Raw genomic sequence first — 18867 nt, 5'->3', positions numbered from 1 at the left:
TGGAAGGGTTGAGTTAAAAAGAACTATCTATATTTTTTTCATGTCTGTGACAGATATAGACATTAAAGTTGTAGCAAAAGGTGGTATGATGTCAAAATTATTATCAAAAGACCATTTTCTTTGTCTTTTTCTAAAAACTGCATGCACCACACAGAACAAATAAAGCAAGACTCAGAATCTCGAGATGTTCCGCAGCTGAGCAGTGACCAAGCAGCACCTAAGGAGCACTGCTCACACAAGCAGTGTGGCTGCTACAACCTGTTAACATAGGCGCTAAAAAAAAGACAAGAGGTTCCACAATGCACATGCGCTGTGTGACCCGGGCATGAGGCATGCAGGAAACATATATTGTATACATTTTTATAGTATTTTTTATGTATATACAGTACAGGCCAAAAGTTTGGACACACCTTCTCATTCAATGCGTTTTCTTTATTTTCATGACTATTTACATTGTAGATTCTCACTGAAGGCATCAAAACTATGAATGAACACATGTGGAGTTATGTACTTAACAAAAAAGGTGAAATAACTGAAAACATGTTTTATATTCTAGTTTCTTCAAAATAGCCACCCTTTGCTCTGATTACTGCTTTGCACACTCTTGGCATTCTCTCCATGAGCTTCAAGAGGTAGTCACCTGAAATGGTTTTCCAACAGTCTTGAAGGAGTTCCCAGAGGTGTTTAGCACTTGTTGGCCCCTTTGCCTTCACTCTGCGGTCCAGCTCACCCCAAACCATCTCGATTGGGTTCAGGTCCGGTGACTGTAGGTGTGTTTGGGGTCATTGTCCTGTTGAAAAATAAATGATCGTCCAACTAAACGCAAACCGGATGGGATGGCATGTCGCTGCAGGATGCTGTGGTAGCCATGCTGGTTCAGTGTGCCTTCAATTTTGAATAAATCCCCAACAGTGTCACCAGCAAAACACCCCCACACCATCACACCTCCTCCTCCATGCTTCACAGTGGGAACCAGGCATGTGGAATCCATCCATTCACCTTTTCTGTGTCTCACAAAGACACGGCGGTTGGAACCAAAGATCTCAAATTTGGACTCATCAGACCAAAGCACAGATTTCCACTGGTCTAATGTCCATTCCTTGTGTTTCTTGGCCCAAACAAATCTCTTCTGCTTGTTGCCTCTCCTTAGCAGTGGTTTCCTAGCAGCTATTTGACCATGAAGGCCTGATTCGCAGTCTCCTCTTAACAGTTGTTCTAGAGATGGGTCTGCTGCTAGAACTCTGTGTGGCATTCATCTGGTCTCTGATCTGAGCTGCTGTTAACTTGCGATTTCTGAGGCTGGTGACTCGGATGAACTTATCCTCAGAAGCAGAGGTGACTCTTGGTCTTCCTTTCCTGGGTCGGTCCTCATGTGTGCCAGTTTCATTGTAGCGCTTGATGGTTTTTGCGACTCCACTTGGGGACACATTTAAAGTTTTTGCAATTTTCCGGACTGACTGACCTTCATTTCTTAAAGTAATGATGGCCACTCGTTTTTCTTTAGTTAGCTGATTGGTTCTTGCCATAATATGAATTTTAACAGTTGTCCAATAGGGCTGTCGGCTGTGTATTAACCTGACTTCTGCACAACACAACTGATGGTCCCAACCCCATTGATAAAGCAAGAAATTCCACTAATTAACCCTGATAAGGCACACCTGTGAAGTGGAAACCATTTCAGGTGACTACCTCTTGAAGCTCATGGAGAGAATGCCAAGAGTGTGCAAAGCAGTAATCAGAGCAAAGGGTGGCTATTTTGAAGAAACTAGAATATAAAACATGTTTTCAGTTATTTCACCTTTTTTTGTTAAGTACATAACTCCACATGTGTTCATTCATAGTTTTGATGCCTTCAGTGAGAATCTACAATGTAAATAGTCATGAAAATAAAGAAAACGCATTGAATGAGAAGGTGTGTCCAAACTTTTGGCCTGTACTGTATTTTTACTGTAACTTTATTCTATCCTAGACTTATGTCTCCTGATTTTTGCAATAGCAAATCCCTTGTGTGTGATAACCTACTTGACAATAAACATTCTTTTTTGATTCTGATTGACATTTACATATCAAGCAGATATAGAGCAATATTAACATTCATTTGGGGTTGTGTTTTTATCCACCTGATGAATGTACATTCAATATTCACTCTCCTTTTAGTTGTATTTTGGTCTCAACCAACTCCTCAGAGGACATTTAGCGCTAGGAGGGTAGCATACAAAGGGTTTATCAGGGCCTTGGCTTTCCCAAACTGGACCCTCACCTCTCCCAAACCATGACGGAGTGTAACTCTGTTTAAAATCACCTTCACAGCTGAATGAAACACAACTTCCAACAATCAATGTACTCCTGCCAGATGACAACCACCAAGTAATAGTAGAGAAATACATTGACCAGTGCAAAGTGAAAATAGACATTAATACAGTAAAGTAGTGAAAATCATGATAAATTCATATGATTTCCTGGGTCAAACTTGCCACATATTATGTGGCTATAGTTCACACAGATGTTTGCCATTCATCTTTTTAAATATGCTGGAAAGGAGGACGCATCCGATGAAGTGGCAGAAATCAAGGTTCTACTTACTCTAAACTCCTGAATGATCCAAATACTCACACAAAATAAAGAGTACAAGATTTCAGCTAGTTTCATGATGAAGCAACAGTATATAATAACTGTAAGTTATGTTTGTGTGTGTACAACCACACCTGGCACACACACACATACAGACAAATGCATACAGCACACACTTACCGACACAATGCAGCCCTTTAGGGATCAATTACCGCTCACTCACGTCTTTATCATCTCAAAGCTTTGACTATGAATACTTCCCCACACCGACCAGACGCACACACTCACTCTCACACACATGCATACACCAAGGCTATAAACCCATTCTGATAGTTGAGATGTATAAGCTTCTTTTCAAAATGCCCTGTCAGAGAATGCTATCTCCTGCAACAGCTCGCCAAACAACACAATAGCCTTTATTGTAATGACTGACAGAGAGAATCTCATTTGTGTGTGTGTGTGTGTGTGTGTGTTAGAGAAATAGACAAAGAAAGAGTCTTTCCTCATGAAAGAGTTTACCTGTTGAATTTTCAGGGACTTCAATACACCTGAGACCAGCTCTCTTGAGGAACCATCAAACCTTACACACACACACACACACACACACACAAAGTCATCTTTCCATCACTTCAGAGGACATTACGCTGACCTACATTCATTTCCTGGAGACTTACCCTAACCTTAGCCTTAGCCTTCACCCTGAAATTTAGTGATTTACATTATGGGAACTTGTGTTTTGTCTCTTAAAGGAATGTAAGACCCCACAGTGTGACTGTGTAAACAGATTCATGTCTTCACGACATGAGCAACACAGACACACAGACACACACACACACACACACACACACACACACACACACACACACACAAAGCAGTATCTTTAGCTCTCACTTTCTCTTCCCATCCAGATGCTCTACCATTTGTTCATCTCTTGCTGGATAAACTTTTCATCAAGGTCAGTTTATTCTGCAGAAACGGGAAACTTGATCAGGATCTGACAGTCAGAACAGAGAAAGCAATGGAGACAGATGTGAGGGCAGGTGTAGAGCACTTTTCATCAGCATCTGGAATTCACCCAGAATGTGAAAACGTGTTTTAATTGGGAATGCAAAAAACCTGCTTGGTCTTCTCTTACATCTGAGATTTAATGGGCAATACTCCCTTAACGGTAATGACTACAAAATGTTCCTCCTTAAGGTGTGTTTAGACAGAGAGCAGAGTGAATCTGATCACTTGCAGTCCATGCTTATTAACCCCAAACAGCCAATAAAGAAATAAGGAGGGAATAAAGTTCACCATGGTTTGGTTCTGTTGGAGTAAAGAAGAAACAGGTCCCAAGCTGTCTAGCTAGGAGGCAGGCTGGTTCGGTGGATGGGTCAAAATGCAAAGGACTTTCTCCAGAATACCGGTGTTCAGGACCGTGTGAACTTTGAGTGAGCTTTGAGTCATTTTAAGGTAAGCCCTTACCATGTGTCTTTTTCCTAAACCCAATCTTGGTAACTTTTCTTGCCTAAACGTAACCACTGTAACTTTCCGATAATGACATAACTTTACGTTAAGGACGTAACGTCATCCTCGGGGCGCTAATTTGTAGGATATTATATGAACCATTGTATAAGAATATATTGTTTTATTATAAAAGGGCAGGTTTAAAGGGGTTTTGCCAAGATCATTTTTGTCATCAGTTAAAAAACAGGTGAAAAAAATTTTTGTCAGTAAAATAGTTATCATTTTTTTTTGGTGAGGATCATTAGCTGTTAGTCGGCTAGCTAACGTCAGTCTAGCTAACACTAATGACAGATTTGTGCTGATTAAAATGCATCTTGAGCTAACAGAAAGACATGGCAGTAATGTTACTTACTAACATGAGATATGTACCTTGGGTCTCATTCATGAAAAGTTAGTGAATCTGTGTGTAGATTTGCACATAAAAGCCTACTCTACTAAAAACCTACTCCGGATTCAGGAATGCTGCGGGAAACTCAGATTTGATCGTAAACACGTGTGTATGATCATGAATGCCAATCCATCGTAAAGTGACAGCGCGCTCCCAGTAATCAGCAATTAGCATAAATCCCACCCATAAATAGCCAATGACCACCACATAAGGAGGTGTAGGTGCATCCAGTCGACCTGTCAGTCATGGCGCAAAGAAAGAAAGAAAGAAAGAAAGAAAAAATAATTTTTCCGTAGCGGAGATTGAAATAATTTTGGGTGAAGTGGATTTAAGAAAAAAACATTTTATTGTCTTCAGTTAGTAGTGGTGTGACAGGGACAGGCAAAGCGAAGGCCTGGAGGGAGGTAACAGATGCTGTTAATGTTGTCTCTGTGGTACAAAGAACCATGTCAGAGGTGAAGCGTAAATGGTTTGATATGAAACTGGAGGCAAAGAAATGCAAGCACACACACAAAAAATATAGCAGTCACCAAACAAACAGAAGATTCATTTGTGGGGTTTTGAATGAAGTGGGAACGGAAAACCAGAGATGTTTTGTGCGTAATGGATAAACTCTAAATCAGTGATGGCTGTCGGAATGTAGAGCTATTTAACATTTATTTTAACAAATGATAAGGATAACATATAGCCTACAGCAGTTTTGTATGCATCGTCTTCAAATTATTTGAATCTTAATAGCCTAAAGCTCTGTTCTATAAACCGTAAATTAAACATTTTTCAAATCAGATTTATTCATTCAAATGATCAAAAAGCCACACACAAAAAAAACAAACAAAAAACGTGTTGTCTCAAATAATTCTTTTAACTGGCACGTGCTCCTTCGTGGCTCCACCACCTGCTGCTCCTGCTGCTCCTGCTGAACCCAGGCACCGAAGCTGAAGAGGCTGTGATCCGGCTGTCCTTACGGATATTTTTATTATCATCATTCAACATGTAGAAAGAACGTGTAATCTATTGAGTCGATTTACATAGATAGGCTAATTCACAATCATGAACCTCATCTGGATCTTAAACCTGCTAATTGCCAACTAATGTAACTAAACGTGTTATATTTTTAATATTTTGTCATGTTTAGATTACGTGTTTCAAAGGCATCTGTGTATTGTGTACATAACAGAGCGCAATACGAATTAAAATTGTAATTTCCAATAGTGATAAGCAATATTTATGTGCTTTACTAAATTTAGGCTACACAAGTGGTCAGGAGCAGGAGTAGATTTTGTCAGTAGCCACGAAAAGATCAGAGCTACTAAAATATTGATGAATGCGGACACGCACGTAAATGTCCGTCTGCGAACAGTTTACACACAAATTCCTTCTGCTCACGTTTCATGAATGAGACCCACTGTGTTTAGTGTGCATGTAGAAATTAACTCACCTGGAAGAAAGCATGAGTGCTGTACAAGTCCTTTTGAGAACATGGTTTAGTGGCATGCTTCAGCCCCTTGTGGCCAAAATGAGTATCACCACAACAAATACTTAAAAAAAAAATGATCCTGACATATAAAATAATAATAAAATAAAATAAATTTCAATAAATTAAATTTTTTTTTGTTTTCACTGTTTTCACAGATAAAAATGAGTAACTTAGAGAAGTGATCCTTTGATTCGCCTGTTCCGAAGTCATAAACACAGGAGAGAAAACAACTTAGGTCAGACTTCACCTGAAAGTTTTTTTTTCTCACTTGCCTGTCGGGGCTTCCATAAAATATGTATTATCTTTTGTGTATAAGCTGAGAGAACAAAAGTACTGCCTTTTCAAAAATGGTAAACAGTTTTAAGGAATTACAAATGAAAAAAACAAAACCGATATAAATATGAACTCCAAAAGTCACAATTTGGAAACTTTGGGAGAAAACTTTTTTTTTTTTACAAACTCCTGAATAACATCAGTGAGTTTTTCTACTGTCTAATTAACACCCTAAAATGGCTGCACTGACAGCTCCAAATACCTTGTGTAAATAAAAGTGTTATTATTAAGTTAACAGATGGTCTTAATTTGGTGCTACACTAACATTTCACCTTTTCTTTTGATTTAAGTATTTCATGAACACTGTTGGGTTAAAACCTTGACATCCACTATGTTGATGTATTCCTGTTATATCCTCTGCTGTTCTTCAAACCTCGATGTAGTGAATCCCTCTTCAAAATGAAAACCAACATTGGACAGCCTGTCGTCAAGCTATAAACAAGGCTGATAGTTTAAAAAAAAACTACTGCTATCCATCTTTCAAACAATATTAACATTTACGAGAAGCTGTGTTATATTTGCTGTAGCGGGATCTGAACTGGTGACATCAGGGCACGGGCTCCGCGCCAAATCTCTATGAATCCACCCAGAGCTTTGAGCATGCTTAAGCAATCATGACCTGGCATAAGGTCCATGTACGTAATCAATTATTCATTTGGAAGGTGGGGGAGAGTCGGCCCATCTGCTGAGGGGAGCAGTCCTGGCTGAGTTATTGAGCTGTATGCTGTCTGCTGTTTAATAATGGTCCAACTATGTATTGCTCTGTCGCGCGGACCCGTCGCAGTCAATCAATTTCAAATCACTGCATTTTGAAATGTAAACCAATATGGCAATCGACAAATAACAGCAGAGTCTTTGCTTTTATTCTGGTACTGATTGAAGATTTTCTAACATGATGCAATCCCATAGGTATGATTGTTTCTGTCTTTTCTTTAAGGCAACAGCCACCGAACTGTGGTCCATAATGAGCATTTAGAAATTCTTTTTATCTTTCCTCAAAGACATGATGTGTTTTGTTCTTTTTAATGAAGCAGCTGAAGAGATGATGGACAGTTAATGTGGAAAAAGTGGCTAAAACCACTCGTTATTTGTTCACCCGACTAATACCATCCACTCTCAGATGACTGCTGTGACCTACTGCAGACATCGCTCATGTGATCCAGTCTGATTAACAGGCTTCCCTGAGCAAATGAGACACTAATCCTGAACCTAGAGATATTGGACTGTGACTTACAGAAACGGTCAAAGTATACAAGTTGGGCTTGTGTGAGTTTTTAATAATATATCAGATATGAAAATGATAATTCCATATATTGATTAAAAAAAGATCCACCTCTACTAAGCCGGCACACTCTGGAGCTACACTACACTCTAGAGGTTAAGACTAGCACAATGCAGTCACCAGGTTCTGCTGCTGACACTGTATGTACTTTATCTCACTAGACGATAAACTGTAGGCTGATTTAACTCCTGAACTGTTTCAAGGAGCTTTTAAAGAGATCAGACTTTTAAGTTCAATTGTCTGTAGCTAAACAAATGAGCACACACTACCTTTAACAGTTAAAAATCAAACATTTGTGTGTAAAGGATGTGACTGTTTACAATATCTGACTGTCTGATAAAATGTGAAGTTGCACCTTGATTGTTAATGTAAAACACAATCAACACTTCCTAGTATGTGTTCAATTATTCACATTCAAAAGCAATAACAGCTTCTTGGAAGAGTCTCATTTCATAAAGTCAGAGCATTTTTAACGCCTTACACATTAACAGTATCACATGACGCACATATATCTCACACTATATGGTGGAGATCGGAAATCGGAGTGTTAATGATGCAGGAGGAGGAAAATCATCGGCTCAGCTCAGCTCTACCCAAAGGTTAAAAATGGTACTGTGCTGCCATCCAGTGGTGAACTGGCTAACATACACTGAAGACTGTTACCAGCTGTGTAAAACTCACAGTGCTGACATGTTAACAAAACAGTTCATCCATTACTGAGACACTTGAATAGAACAGAGCAACCGGTTAATGTTATCACCTGTTGATTATACTGTACCCAGCCAAAGTGTCTAATGTGAGAAAAACTATATACAAGTCTGCACCAACTGCCGACTGTCTCCACTGTGTTCTTTTCTTTGTTGATGGGGTCATAGGTTTGATCATTTACATTACTGTGTTGGGTGATTTTTATATTTACATTTTGCCGTAGCTGAAGAGTTGTGCTTCCTGACTCTTACACTGTGCAAAATGTCTACCTGAAATATATTCCACATCACTGATAATGAAGAAAAAACAGAGTGCTGCACCGAGTCACCAAACCACCAACCTGATGGTAATAAATCAGGTGCTCTTCAGGGAGGGGCAAGTAGTTGAATAAGAATTAAAACCAATGACTGTCCAGCTTATTTAAAGGTCCAGTGTGTAGGATTTAGGGGCATCTCTTGGCAGAAATAGAATATAATATTCATAACTATGTTTTCATTAAGTTTACTATCACCTGAAACTAAAAATTGTCATGTTTTCTGTTACCTTAGAATGAGCTGTTCATACCCATAAATGCAGCAGGTCCTCTTCCACGAAGTCCGTCATGTTGTTTTACAGTAGCCCAGAACAGACAAAACCAACACCGGCTCTAGATAGGACCATTTGCGTTTTGCCTCAGCCACCGTAGTTCTCTTACACGCTCAGCACACACAAGAAGTTTCAGTCATGCAACCTCCCTGCTAATGTCGAGGTCCATGGTATAGGTTTGTAACTAAAAAGCATCCAAGGCACTCTGACTGAAAGTAAAAGTCGTTTTTAATATGAACAACATGTTTGCCAAAGCACACCAACATATACCGTTCTACATTAAGTAAGCTGGACAGTCACTGTTTTCATACCTCTGTGCCAGAGTCGTGGCCAGAGGCATAATGTATTAAAGCTGTCCATCCATCTGTCTGTTCCATTCTCAGGATAGTAATATCTCAAGAATGCCTTGAGGGATTTTTTTTTTTTTTTTTTTTTACAAATTTGGCACAAACGTCCACTTGGACTAAAGGATGAACTGGTCACTGTGACCTCAAAAAACATGTTTTTGGCCATAACTTAAGAATTCACATCCTAATTATGCAGAAAATTTCACAGATTTCCAATAGAATAAAATAGTGAAGTGAGGACGTTTTATATGCAAAAGGTCAAAGGTCAACTTCACTGTGGCATCATAATGTTCTACAAAAAAAAAAACAAAAAAAAAAAAACACTTTTCTGGCCATTACTCTGATACTGAACTGTGGACACTAATCTTGACTTTATAGATCTTCTGTGCTACTGGGTTGAAGAAGTGTGTAAAGCATCCATGTTTAGAATTTGTAGCTTCCTTGCAGCAACATCCATACTTGAAGCATTAGCCCCTTTTACACTGCCTCTTCAAGATGGGAATTTTCTGCGTTTATTCCACCTAATCATTTCTGTATAAAAGGTCCAATGGCTGCGCGCTTCCCACAGCAGGAAAAAAGTAGCTGATAGCAGTTGGCAGCTAACTTGGCCAAAAATGTGAAATTGGGAAAACAATGAGGTCAGGGAGCTCTTTACCCATCAACAGAGGATAAGATCAGCAGCCATTAACAGAGATGGTAAAACTCGCTATTGTCTAGTGTCATCACCACATACGAATCTGGACATAGAGGTAAACTGCAACTTGACTGGTTCATGGAGGCATACAACTGCAAAGCAGTAATTCTAGTTCACATTATATACACTGTTTAGACAGTACGTGAAGAACAGAACAATTTATATTGTCCCAACTGCCTTGAGTTGATCCAGTGAATATTTATACGGTTCAAAGCAAAAGCCAAAAGATCTCATACTGTGATCTACGATGCTGTCAAATTTCCTTTTTGGAGTTGAACCAATTATCAATAAATGAGGGTTTTACATCAGCTTCTTATTCATTTTCTCAGTAGTTCTTAATTAGAAAATGTGACGAACCAGTCTGATTGGTTTGGAAATTACCTTTAATCTGCCTGATGACATTTGACAGATATGTTAACTAACAAGATCTAAAATCATGTGAATTGGTTTAAAAGGTGGGTTTTTTTCTTTATACTTTAGTGGATGATGTGTTTCAAAGAGCAGGGGAAAATAAAAATTGTACTTCATTAGATGACACATGGTGACACTAGTAAATACACTCAGGTCCAAGTTATCACTTTAAAAGAAACACATTTTAAATACTCAAATTTTTGCTGAGTCAGTTGTTATTGCTACATTTCTGCAGATACAAGACTTTAATTTCTCAAAGACAAGTTGAATTTAAACAGGACTGCAAAATCTGATTTTTTTTAACCTCAGAGTGATCTAGGTCAGTGTTTCATCGCTGGTTTAACAAGACAGAAAGCACATCTGGTCCACAGCACAGAAATAAATCAGATTGTCTAGTCTTGCATAAATCCAACTGCAATCACTGAGAACCTCCTGTGCAGGCAAACCCATTCAACAGAAGCTACATAAGAAAAATGAATGAAAAACAATTGACTCCTACTGTAACAAAGCTTTACTGAATCATGATCAGGTATTCCAGAAAAAAATAAAAGTTTATATAAAATAGCATTTGAGACTGTCACAATCTCTGCGTTTTTCCAGTCAGTTCGATCAGTAATACGTTTCCTACTTCGTTTGTAATTAGAAAACAGCTTAATGCAGAAATCTTCTCAGTGTGTAGTAACAATACTGCTGACATAATTTTCAAAAATATATATATAAATCTACTTCATATCTACAGCCAGCTGATGCCATTATACTGACAATACATTAGAAGTGTGCGCTACAACACTTTTGGACAACATGTAATATCTGATCAATTACACTGAGTAGTAGCATAAATAACTGTCACTGCTAAGAAGACATTGTAAAACAGTCAGGTTCCCTTGTTCAAGACAGATAATCGAATCATCATCATAATGAAAGAACTACAAACATAACTTGGATGAGGCTCCAGACTTAGTGAATACGACATATGGGGTAATGAGAGTTTAAAAGAAAATATGCAAGTCTATCTTTTAAGAGTCAATGCAATGTACTTCATTTATACCTCAGAAAGTGTGGAATTAGTCCTTAATTCACATGTACAAAATCAGATTTTAAGGGACAATTCAACACAAAATCAAAAAGACATTCTTTTTCTTTTACCTGTGGTGCTATTTTTAAATCTAGACTGAGAAGTAGCACTACAGGTAAGAGGACATATGTATTTTTGATTTGGGGGTGAACTGTCCCTTTAATTTCACAAGTTTTCCTCCAGTTATAAAATATATCAGCATTTGAGAATTTCAGAAACTGTAAAACTTTTCATACTGTGGCATCTCCAGCATTCTCAGATGAGACTATTTGAATACATTCATTCCTATAAGGCAGGGCAGTAACTACAGCATGTTAATACCATGAGCCATGTTCTACAACAGGGTCAGCGTACTGTCAAAATGAATTCAGATATCCAGTTAGGTACTTTAAAAAACTGGGATCACAGTTACCTTAAAGGGTTCAACAGCAAACTTGCTTTCACTTGTCACATTTACACTGCTAATTTAGAGGTTAAAATTGAAATGAATGAAGTGGAAACAGCGGTTTCAAGTGAAAGCAAAGTTTAGCATCACATTTTAAAATGTTAAAACTTCATGTCATTATGTCGTCACCTTTGACTCCAAGCCATGATAAGAGTATACAGAAGGAGGTGAACATAGAGAGCCCAAAAAGAGCCACAGAACTAACTTCCATTAGTGATGTTCAGTCCCTCGTGATGTGTGAATTCAAGAGTACTGTGACGGGCAAATTCAAACATCAAACAGACAAAAAAAAGTAAGAGCAGGATAATAAAAACATCAGCTGAAAAACCAAAATGATCATCTCTACTATCATCCGTTGCAAAGAAATCCTTCAAGGTCCAGTGTTGAAAAGATAATCCAGTGAGTGTTCATATCCAGTGGCTGCCAACAGACGAGTTTCACATGTAGTAGTGACTGGGTTTAAAAAAGGTTTGTAGTGTGCTACAAGGACAGTACAGTGTCATATTCACGTTTCATCGTGTTAGGAGTCCAGGTGTGTTTATCTCTCCAAATCAACACTTAAAGTCAGTCTTTCTGTCTTTTAGTCCTTCATCCAGTGTACATCAGCAGCTCTACGTGCTGTGTGATCTGTGAGTGTACAGAAAAGCTCAGAGAAGCAGAATCCAGTAGTGTGAATAACCAGTGATAAAACAGCATGAGCCAAAAATAGGGTGAGGAAAGCAGCGCTAAAAGAGGCAACCTACCCTTTGAGTCATGAACCAGTGGTGGATGCCTTCATGAAATGTACCTTACTGTGAGACTTTAGTGAGTCAGCCCCAACTTGACCTCGATTTGTTTGACAGGATGGATTATGTGAATGGCAGGTTGCTGACAGTGAGCTCAGGCAGGAGGTTCACACGGTAGGTGTTCTTAGGATGTTAACACTGGAGCTAAACATTAGCATAAAATACTGTCATCATATTCCTATTATTTTCTTATGTGCTTGGTTGAATTTGTTCATTCTGTTTGTCAGTGTGGCTACAATTGTGTTTGTGGTTTTCGTAAGCTGCCTCTTCCCTGGTTCCACTTTCCTCTTAGCCCTCAGTGTTCAGCACATCTGGCCCAGCTTGCTTGTGTGTGGTTGGGTGAAGGCGTGAGGGGGGCTTGGGGGAAGCAGTCTGGGAGACGAATGTTGTGATGACTGCTCCTCATTACTCCATCAGAGCTCAGTGGTCAGGAGACCTCTGGGTTTGGCTCCATCCTCTGAGGCTGGCTGCTGACCCGCAGTGCTGTGAAGGATGGCAGAATGGCTGCATCAGAGACGGACTACTTGTCTTGTAGAAGCATAAAACATACACTGAGCATGTGGGCCCTGAAAAATACTGCTCTACAAAGAATGAATTTCATTGCTACATTCATAGAACAAACAAAAATACAGCTATGATAGGGAACAAAGATAAAGTATCCATCACATGGTGAGATGGCAAGGTGCACAGCTGATATTTCAAACTCTACTTGCGCATGTTCTCACTTATAATTGTGTACTCTCAGTGATAGTATTTTGCTTTGTGCATGAGAAACTTTTAACCAGTTAACAATAAGGCAACTTTATGTTACAACAGTGGTAATTCATCATCCAGGATGAGCAACTTTTACAATGAAATGATGCTGAAGCCTCAATTTAAGCTCATGAATTCTCATAGCAGCGAGGCCGAGCAACAATTCCAAGTCATTCTTTTTTAAAGCCTTGCCTTCAACTCTTTTGATTTGAGGTTTCAGCTAAAAGCAGGCATTTTCCTGCTCGATCAGCAGGGGTCAGCATACTACCAAGCTTGCTCTAAAAACAAGCTTTAAGGTTCGGATCTCAAGAAGTTTACCTGGCGGAGATGGTGTTACGTGTGTGAGCGAGCTGGGGGAGGACTGGGGTGAGAGCGGCTCCCCCATCTGCAGGGAGAAGAGGGTTGACCTTAGCAGGGGGGTCAAGGTCGAGCAGGCCGTTAGTAAAGACGCCAGGAGGCTGCATTAGAAGGGGATGAGGGAGAAGGAGGGAAGTCATTCTCTACATAGCATCTACATCAGCCAAAGTGAATAGCAACTATGCAAGTGCACATGAAAAAGTAAACACTGAGCCTTGCATCACCAGTTTGAGGAAACTGGACACAAATTAAAATAATTAAATACTCATGAAAGCCTTCTAAAACATAAAACAAAACAACATAAAAGCCAGACAGACAGGTAGACAGTAGATCAGGAGAAAAGCCAGACAGGTAAATACAAAGGTTGATCACTCACAGCAGCTGTAGGGATGATCCAGCGAGGTGTGATGAGAGGTTTGGGCTGCTGCACTGGTGGTAGCTGGAAGACAATCAGAAAAATGTTGGCACACAATATTGACGATACATACTTTACAGGGGTGCATTCACCCACGTTTGACCCCAGATCACTGATACACATTTGCTTCAATAGATCACAGCAAGAGACTTGTGACTACAAGTCTAGTTCTAAACACAACACTGAAAAGTCACAAAGACATTACACAAAAGAACCAAATTACGTTTCTCCCATTGTGAGTGTCAGTCTATATATTCATAAATGTTGTGCACGTGTATCACCACTAACATTAAATTTAATTCCTATCTCAAACAGAAAAACCAGTATGCTACAGTGTGGTAGTATTGGGGCTGTGTTCAGTGGCGGCAGTGGCTCAGTCCATAGGGACTTGGGTTGGGAACCGGAGGGTCGCCTGTTCGAGTCCCCGTCTGGACCAAAATATGGAGCGTGGACTGGTGGCTGGAGAGGTGCCAGTTCACCTCCTGGGCACTGCCAAGGTGCCCTTGAGCAAGGCACCTAACTCCCCAACCACCAATCACTCTGACATCTCTCCACTTTGTGCATGTATAGGTGTATATATAGGCATGTGTGTGTCTTTCGGACCTGTGTGTAATTGACAAGCAAGAGTGAAAACATTGAATTTCCCCTCAGGGGGATTAATAAAGTAAATAAACTTAAACTTAAAACTTCACACTCAGCCGGGGCTGCAGACACGGGTTAAATGTTTCTGAGTGAGGGTGAATAAGGGATCAATTGTTTCATTCCAGTTGTGTGGTTAGACTGAGTGTGTCTTGTGTCGAGGGTTGGTGGTTTGCTCCCTGCAATGGCCAATATACGTAGTGTTCTTGAGCAAGTCCCTTGGCTGGAGTTCTCCACATACAGTAGAATAAGACTCACCACAGGAGTTGGATCGGTGAAATCGATCAGGTTGTCAGACAGTGGGGTGTTGTTTTGCAGGTCAACTTCCTCTGCTTTAACCTGCAAAAAGACACCAACACTCTTAATCAAAACACACAAACAAACCTCTACAAAGTCTGTATTAGATGATTTGTTTACATCAGATTCAACATGACACAGAGAGCAATGAGGAGCTACATAAGCAGTGTGCATACAGTGCACCGTCATGAAACAGATACCAGTGGCAGCACTTCAATCTGAGGTTAAACAGATGCCACTGTGAGACAGTGAAGCAGATTTCCATCATTTCTATCAGCACAGATAACAGGATGGATATGTAAAATGTACCTGTACCTTCATAACATGTAATAATATATAATATACTGTATGTGATGTTGAAAAATCCACTAGAACTCTATTTATTACCATGCCGTTAAATAGCAGTAAACTCCATGTTCATGTGTAGAAGCATTAATGGCTACTATTCCCATGGTAACAAATGAAAATGCACCACAATAAGTAATTCAACTATGAATAATCATGTTACCTTTGGTGCCATGACTTCGCTGGCAGACTCAGAGAGCATCTTGGTAACAGAGGGGTTTAAATCGTCAGCTATCCTCTCTGCACTGATGAATGGAAAAGAGAATTTCAGATTCCTGTTCCACTCAGAAACATTAACAGAGTCCAAGTTACTCATCCTTGAGATACAGTACTACAAAAAACAATTTTTTAAATTGGTACATTTTTCTCATTCATATGACTTAAAAAAAAAAACAAAAAAAAACAAAAAAACAAACACAACAACTTTATTATCAGAGCCAATCACACAGCCCAAGGTAATGCCTTCCAATTGCTTGCTTTGCACAACAAAGGGTCCAAAACCCCAAGGTATTTTTACAACCTAGAAAAGCTTGATTTGTGCTGGATAAATTAGTTTAACTGTTAGTTGATTATCAAAATTGCTCTTGATTAATGTTCTGTGAGTGACTAATTGATTCATCAGTTTACTGTTTTAGCACAGCGTGAGGTTACAGTCTCCAGACTCCTGTAGAAAGACAGCCTGAATGGTTGGAGCATTTACTGCATCAATGAGCCCGGGGCCTTACAGCCTTTGTGAATTGTCTGGTCAAGCGTCTATATTTTTGTGTCATCCCACTGTAAACACTTGAGCAGAGATGCCAGCAGTATCCAGGCAGAACTCAAGTCATGTGACTGAACACACCCAGACACACACACAAACAAACACATACACACACAGGCGTGTGCATTGCTCAAACAGGCCAACAGATGTCAGCAAAGACTACTAAGAAAAACCAACACCTCAGTTTCCAATGGATCATTGTGAAACGTTTATGTTCTGTTTGGGGGAAAAAAGCTGATACAAAATTATAGAGTAAAGATACAGGAACTATATCAGTCAGGTAAATGCCAATGAAGAAAAAGGAAGTGGGTACTGTAATGTGAGTGCATTTTGATTTTTACTCTCTAAGCCCTGTCTTCCTACCTTTAATTTCAACTACTTTCTATCCACTTTTATATATTTCTTATTTCAATCTGAATGTCAAAGCCTCATCTTTCTTCTGTCAAGGTCCTAAAAGCTGAAGTAGGTTAGGTGAAAATGACAATTACATAAGGTGTGATTAAAGCTATAGGCACAGTGAAATATATCAAATTACTGCACGTTAATTTAGAGAGTATAGTAATTAGTTAATGACAAAACTTCGTATGACTTGAATAATAATGTGTGGAGGATTTCACAAAGACGCACAGTGTTGTTTAAAATAAAATGCAGCTAATGATTTTCAGCAAATTTATCGTTTAACTTTAAGTTAGGTAAAAGAGAAGAAAAACAGATATATTGTGCATCTCTGTCTGCCCAGAAGGATTATGAATCTGAAGCTTCTGTCAAAATTCCCTCCTCCGCTAATCTATTCTCCCAGTTTCTCTCTTGTTTTCTTCAGACACAGTGGGAATAATACACAATTCACCTTGTAGACAAATAAAAGTGCAGTTTTCCTTAGACATACAAAGTAAAAAAACAAGTAGGGACAGCATAGCATGTTCAAAGACTAACCTGGTCCCTGCTGATGACGCTGGCTTGAGCAGGTCCCAGGAGTCTTGGATGTCAGGGCGACTGCTAACGGACAGAGACGAGTTACTACCCAGTCGGCCGGTGCGCACTTTCAACCTGGAAACAGACAATACATGTTCTTGTTTTGTGCCGGTAGTTTTGTGTGGATGGAATGACATCAATCCTTTTACACTGAGTAAAAGATCTTCACAATAATAAAAAAAAATCAACATGAATCAAGAATTAAATTAGGTATAGTAAAGGAAGACGATATTTAAAATTGATTTTAAAAATAAGAACAGGAAAGTATATATATTTTTACAAACAGCATTTGCTAAATCTACTTCGGCTCATTCTCTCCCACCAACATCCCGAGCTACTGACGGCCTCTGATACAAGACGGCGACAGGGATTTGCTTTACAATCTGTGGAGCCTTGCTTGTAAGAATGAGCTGCAGGTGATGTAATGTTGTGAGCTACGCTAATAATCCTCATGAATATTCAATTGGTTAATCAGCTCTAGCTGCAGGGAGTGCTAAGATTGGCTGAGACAATGTGTTGACAGTTGGCATGACTCAGGAAGATGGAGGAGGAGGGAACAAGGCCCAATTTCAAGACAATGGAGCGCGAGTGACAATAGATTTCTCCTGTCCATGTGTGTTCTGTGCTGCCTGTACAGTGCTGTACTGTACTGATGGTTTCAAAAGGAGAAAAGATTTTTTTTTAGAAACACAGTATGATGCTAAAAAACCCCTAAATAAACAAAACAAAATATTTTGCATGGTTCAATGAATGTTGGGAGCCTTGGCTAAAACACATTCATTGCATTCTTTATCATTTGTAACAGATGGAAGTTTCGTCAAAAGATAATCAATAATAATTAATTCAGTTATTATAATTCTGTATTATGGAAGCATAATTGATAATTATCCCAACAATTCAGAAAAACAGAGACAATTTATTTCCTCAAGTGAATGCACTGCAATCCTGTATTTTATCTACAGACTGTACATTCAAAAATGTGTTACTCTAGTGTTTTCATACCTGGCAGAGGCCTCCTGCAAGTTACAGTTTTTATCTCCAACAATTATGACATGGTCCTCCAAAGATCCCTGCGAAAAGGAACGGAGAGAGAGAGACAGGTGGAGGACTATTACGATGATGCATCTCCATCTTACTTGATAGCAGAATAACGTCACAACTATGATAGAACATCAATGCTGCAACATAAAGCCCAGAATGTTAAGGCTTGAAAGGGTTGGTTTAAAAGTCACAAATCCTAGTCCCTGGTAGAATGCCTTTATTTCATATACATTTCAATTTCCTGAACCAATTAGAAGCATCAATAGTGGGAGTACAGAGGCCAGCATTAGAGTGCACCTGTTACTTGTCTTTCACCCTTCCACCCAAACTGTTGAACCCTTTCAATGACCAGGATCAATTTGTTCACGTCAGTTTTAAGTTTCACTGTTCACACACAACATTTACACTACCTGGAAGGTCTAATGTTGCTGAAAACAGCAATGCTGCAGCCATTTTCCATAACCTGCTATTTAGTAAATAGAAATCATTAAATTTGAGTTATACACCAAGGGGTTAACAGCAGAGACTTTGTAGACAATGCCCTAGCTGGGTACCTTTGTTGCACATCATTCCCCATCACCCTTCTTGCTGCCATCTTTCTACTCACAACTCCCAAACAGCAATTTATTGAAAAACATCTGTTGGCCTTTTACACCTTTCAAAGTGTGATCACTAAAC

General features: G+C 39.3%; 1 protein-coding gene across 4 annotated transcripts in view; it reads right to left on the bottom strand.

Moving 5' to 3' along the window:
• Positions 1–9119: 9119 nt before the first annotated feature.
• The window catches only part of epb41l5 (erythrocyte membrane protein band 4.1 like 5), a 44488-nt gene continuing 34740 nt past the window's right edge, over positions 9120–18867 (bottom strand). The window contains exons 20-26 of one of the 4 annotated variants that reach the window (XM_049594286.1): positions 18151–18218; positions 17110–17223; positions 15580–15661; positions 15033–15113; positions 14097–14159; positions 13682–13821; positions 9120–13093 (exon numbers count right to left, since the gene is read on the bottom strand). In XM_049594286.1, the coding sequence (XP_049450243.1) occupies positions 13024–13093; positions 13682–13821; positions 14097–14159; positions 15033–15113; positions 15580–15661; positions 17110–17223; positions 18151–18218 (618 nt within the window). In that variant the 3' untranslated portion in view covers positions 9120–13023. The remainder of the gene's footprint in view (positions 13094–13681; positions 13822–14096; positions 14160–15032; positions 15114–15579; positions 15662–17109; positions 17224–18150; positions 18219–18867) is intronic. The other 3 variants (XM_049594288.1, XM_049594287.1, XM_049594289.1) reach the window with 3 other exon arrangements.

Source organism: Epinephelus fuscoguttatus, linkage group LG13, assembly GCF_011397635.1.
Source record: "Epinephelus fuscoguttatus linkage group LG13, E.fuscoguttatus.final_Chr_v1".
Taxonomy (NCBI): Eukaryota; Metazoa; Chordata; class Actinopteri; order Perciformes; family Serranidae; genus Epinephelus; species Epinephelus fuscoguttatus.
The sequence above is the reverse complement of the archived record's forward strand: the minus strand, read 5'-3'. Positions and strand labels throughout refer to the sequence as shown.